The sequence below is a fragment of the Callorhinus ursinus genome, unplaced genomic scaffold, assembly GCF_003265705.2.
Source record: "Callorhinus ursinus isolate GAN/ISIS: 27379988/994484 unplaced genomic scaffold, GSC_fseal_2.0 scaffold4104, whole genome shotgun sequence".
Lineage (NCBI taxonomy): Eukaryota > Metazoa > Chordata > Mammalia > Carnivora > Otariidae > Callorhinus > Callorhinus ursinus.
Genome location: NW_027401158.1, coordinates 1 through 4,532, shown reverse-complemented (window position 1 = coordinate 4,532; position 4,532 = coordinate 1). Strand labels below are relative to the sequence as shown.

The 4,532-nt window shown below is 48.5% G+C and overlaps 1 protein-coding gene across 2 annotated transcripts; it reads left to right on the top strand.

Annotated features, from left to right (window-relative positions):
- Nucleotides 1-786: 786 nt before the first annotated feature.
- On the top strand, nt 787-4,482 carry LOC112818713 (serum amyloid A-2 protein-like). Of its 2 annotated transcripts, none has more exons than XM_025865840.2 (3): nt 787-913; nt 1,624-1,718; nt 4,318-4,482. In XM_025865840.2, exons 2-3 carry the CDS (start codon nt 1,628-1,630, stop codon nt 4,458-4,460), a joined length of 234 nt encoding a protein of 77 aa, XP_025721625.2. In that variant the 5' UTR covers nt 787-913; nt 1,624-1,627; the 3' UTR covers nt 4,461-4,482. The 2 variants fall into 2 exon arrangements, with proteins under 2 accessions (XP_025721625.2, XP_073746878.1); XM_073890777.1 differs by having other exon boundaries at nt 797-913; nt 1,627-1,718.
- Nucleotides 4,483-4,532: the final 50 nt, after the last annotated feature.

The following is a 4,532-nucleotide window of genomic DNA, read 5'->3' as shown; positions in this document are numbered from 1 at the left end:
CCAGGGTCTCCATCCCGCCGATACCGCCTGCATGCAATTTCTTCCCACCGTAATCCTCCTAAACTCACAGAGTGCAGCCCAGTCCTGCTTTGCCAGCTGAAACAGCCGTTCTGTATGTTCGCAACCTCCCAGCCTTCTTGCGCTGCCCCCAACGTTCTCTGCATCCTCCCTGAATCTTCTGTTCTCATAATTTTGCGGCCAGTGGGCGGTTTCTTGATCATTTTTAGGATGTATCATTTCTCCGTGACATTGTAGCAAATGTCTACAAAGCAATTCAACGTTCCTGGACCAGGGTGTCCTCCATGAAAGCTGCCATTAGGAGCTCCCCCAGCAACTGATCATGAATACACTCCAGTCTGAAGGACTCCCTTTTCCCGGCATCCAGGCCACCGCACTGGGTGCTGGAAGCTTCATTTTCCTGCTTACTGGTCCTTCCTGTACTTTTTCTGCTTCCTGGGGTCTCAGCTTTATCTTTCTCTCTTCCTTCAGTGGAGACCGTTCGCTCTTCCACCGGCCTTCTATGCTCTCATTCTTTAGACAATCAAATCTCTTTTCTAATATTGATTCCTCTTCACACCCATTGTCAGTACATTATTGTGTGTGGAAGGAAACCTTTCCTCACCAAGAGCGAGACTGAAAACAGGCAGAAAAGCCCACGTTTGCTACATTCCCAGAAGCTGCCAGATTGCACAACCTGGGAAATTAGATGGGCGCGAAGAAACAGCCTGATGTTCTGGATGCTGTGTTCTGGCCAAGGGGGAATTTCCCAAATCTCAGTGTTTTGCTTCAAACCTGGCTTCCCCGTCATTCCCCTAGCAAAGCGTCAGTATATATACCGTGGGCACCCCTCGCAGGCAGGAGGGGCGGGCAGCTCAGCTTCACCAGGAGCCTCCTTGGGAAGCAACAGCCAAAGGTGAGGTACTAGAACTTTCCAACACTATTTCTCTTTGCGGACTCCCGTTGCCCACGGCATTCCTGTGCTGTGTCCCAGCTCTCTGCTTCCTTCCTGCATCTCCTAGCCTGACAATTAGGATTCAGCATGTGAATACTTTCTGGGACTGGGATTTAGTCGTGCACTTCCTCGGGGAGAGTTCAGGGATGGGGAGAGCAGGCATTCTGCCAAGGGTTGTGCACTGTTTCACTCATCTCATTCGACAGACTGGTATATGGTCACAAAATGCCCAGATGCCTCTTTGGAAGCTTTCTGTACAGTGGGCGTCAGGGCTCACAGGTGATGACTGAAAGGGAAAGTGGTTTATATTAGAAGCACAGTGCAGTCTCTCGTACTGGGATTCCAGTGAGGCAGGTGGAAATGGAGACGTGGACCCTCTGGAATTCTGTCTATGTATCTACGTATCACCTGCCTAATATATGTATACGCACTGTCTACTTCTTTCTACATACACACACATACCCATATATGTACATACAGGGGTGTATATGTACACAGGTGTGTGTGTGTGTGTGTGTGTGTGTGTGTGTGTGTGTAGATCAATAGATAGAGATACAATGAGTGGGGCTTAGTTTTGGAATACAAGAACGAGTCAACGTTACGCCGCGAAAAAACCAATCCAAACCAAAACTAAACACCTGTCATCTTTGTGTGTGTCTCTGACTCTGCAGCAGGATGAAGCTTTTCCTGGGCATCCTCTTGGGCTCCCTGGTCCTGGGCGTCAGCAGCCAAAGGTGGTTAACCTTCCTCAGGGAAGCTGGTCAAGGTAAGGCCCAAAGCATGGGGGTCAGGGGGAGGCTGCCCCTGGCCTCCCTCCAGGATTCCCCAGAGCAGAGGCCACATCCACACAGCGCAAAGGCCGCAAGTGGGACGCATAGAAGCATGGTGTTCAAGATAGCAGTCTCCCAGGGTTTCTATTTTCTTTGTTTTTTAACTGCACTATATCTGACATATAACATCATATATATTTAAGGTGTAGGTCATGTTAATTTGATGCATTTATATGTTCAACCCGATTGCCATTGTAGTTATAATTAGCACCTCTGTCATGTTACATAATTTCCCTTTCCTTTTAGTCATTGAAATACTTAAGATCTAGGCTATAGGCACATTTGATCACTATAATACAATATGGTTTGGTGCTCATCATACTGTGCCTTAGGTCTCTAGGGCTTACTTACTACGTGTGGCTTTTCCCCTGAAACCACAGGTGTCTTATCCCTCCACCCCTGGCTTTTCTGGGTGGCAGCGCACTCTTCCTCGGGGTCCCCAGGCTGGAGGTCACATAAGGTTTGGGCCTCAACTTGCAGTAGGAGCAGGAAGAGATACATGTGGGGTCCAGGGTGCCTGCTCCCTACTTATAAGTGGGACTCGAGTGCCGCCTAGTGGGAAGTCAGGGCCAGTTCATGGCTGGGTCTCAGGCAGCCAAGAAGGGGTGCCTCAAACTTGCGCACTTAGTCATCTCCTCCAAGATTAACGGAGATTGGCCCGTGCTAGGCACTGTTCTAAGAGCTTTACATGGATGAATGAACTGGTTTTCATCCTCAGGTTTTAATCTGGAATCCTGCAATGTAGGCACCATCATCCCTTAACAGAGAACCTGAGGCCCAAAGAGATGAAGAGTCTGACAAGGTCCTAAGCAGAGCAGGGTTTACCCCCGTGGTGGAGCTCCCCAGACCTTGCTAGGACGGGACTGTCCTGCCTCCCAGAGCAGAGAGCGCATGGCCGACTGCGGGTTTGGGAACACACAACCCTCTTGTTTATCTGAGCAAATGGCAGATAGGCTGTGGGAGAGGCGGAAGGCCACTCTGCAGAGCTCCTCTCCCCGCAGTAAATGGCACAAGGATTCCATGATGGTGGTTCTGCGGGCCTGAGACCTGGCTGGGCACGAGAGCAAGAGATACGCGCCTCGGTAGTCAGACTCAGCGGCAAGATTTGCATATTTCACAAAATCATTTTTCTTTTTCTTGTCTTTTCCTTTTTCTTTGTCTGTGAGAGTCACTGATTACTGTTTTAAGAGTTTGCTGTCAATCCTTTCTAAATTCTCACAGGCACCGCTACAAATGTGTTTCCATCTTTAGGTCAAGGTTTTTCAAAGGGTTGTTCTAGGACCGCGTGCATGAGAATCACCCGGGGTTTGGGGTGCTTTGTGAAAGGCAGATGCCGGGTGCACACACTCCCCCTCTGCTGAATCAGCATTTCAGGGCTGAGCCTGAAATCTGGCTTCTACCAAGCACCCCAGTGGCTTTTTGTGCCCACTCAAGCTTGGGAACCACTGCCTCCAGTTTTGCCCCCACAGGTGACCAGTACGTCAGGCATTTTGGAAGGACTTCCTAAGCAAGGGGCCGCCAGGCATCTGTTTAAATGTGTAACTTGGAGGGAGCAAGTATAGTAATAATGTCGTACTGCTCAACAAAGTGATCTTTCTGAACACTGGAAAGAATAAATACATAAAATGAAGAGAAAGCATCGCATGGGTGTTACATAAATTATGATTACAACTCGACAGTAGATTTTTCTCTTTTGCTTATTAAGCTACTTTTTCAAAGTCTTCATTTTATTGTAGCCTGATCAGATTCCTTCAATCCGTAACTCTGATTTTCCTCTGAGCTTAGTCCCTTTACTGTTTTTGTCGCAGCCTTCTTAAGGCCCAGAGAAGTGATAGCATTGTGAGCACCTGCAACCTTCTAGAAGTTACATGTGTATTTTCTCAGTTTGTCTGCATAACCCCTGTGTGGAAGGCAACACTCTTCAGTTCCCTGGGGAGAACACTGAACTTTAGAGCTGGGGGTAGTTGCCCTTTTTCTGCATTTGATGACCCCGTTTCTGTGAAGCTCTGTTGGGGGAATTCACCTTTATCACCTGATAAGTGAGTTCTGACAGTCTCCTGGTGCCACGTATGCCCCAGACATTCGGATGTACACAGAACTGAGATGTCTTCACGCTGCCCACAGCGCTGACTTTCTCCCCTTGTCTAGGTTGGGAGCCCTCTGGGTCAGCAGCCTCCCCCAGACTTGCTTTTGTCCTCACACCCCAGTCAGAGGGTTCCCTGCCCTTTCCAGGTAGAGGTTCACCGCACAACGAAGCATCCCCTAAAGACCATCCCACCTCTTGTTCATACACATCACACACAGCCGAAAACCAAGTAGCAACAGTACTTAGAATGGAATCAAAGAGAATACAACTTGCACCCGGTGTGATTCTCCTAACATTAACCCAGGGCAGTGAAAAGTAAAGGAATATTTATCTCAGCCAGTATAATCTCAAAGGTTTGTGTCAAAAGGCTGAAATCTTAGAATCATTGGGAGGAAAACTGTTCTCTATTTTGCCAAGAGATGATCACTTTCATTTTCTTTCCTTTCCAGGGACTAGAGACATGATGAGAGCTTACTCTGACATGAGAGAAGCCAATTACAAAAATTCCGACAAATACTTCCATGCCCGGGGGAACTATGACGCTGCACAAAGGGGCCCTGGGGGTGCCTGGGCTGCTAAAGTGATCAGGTAACATAGCCCCTGGGGATGGAGGTATGGGTGAGCTGAGCATGCCTAGCTGTGATTTCCACTCTCCCCCATGGAT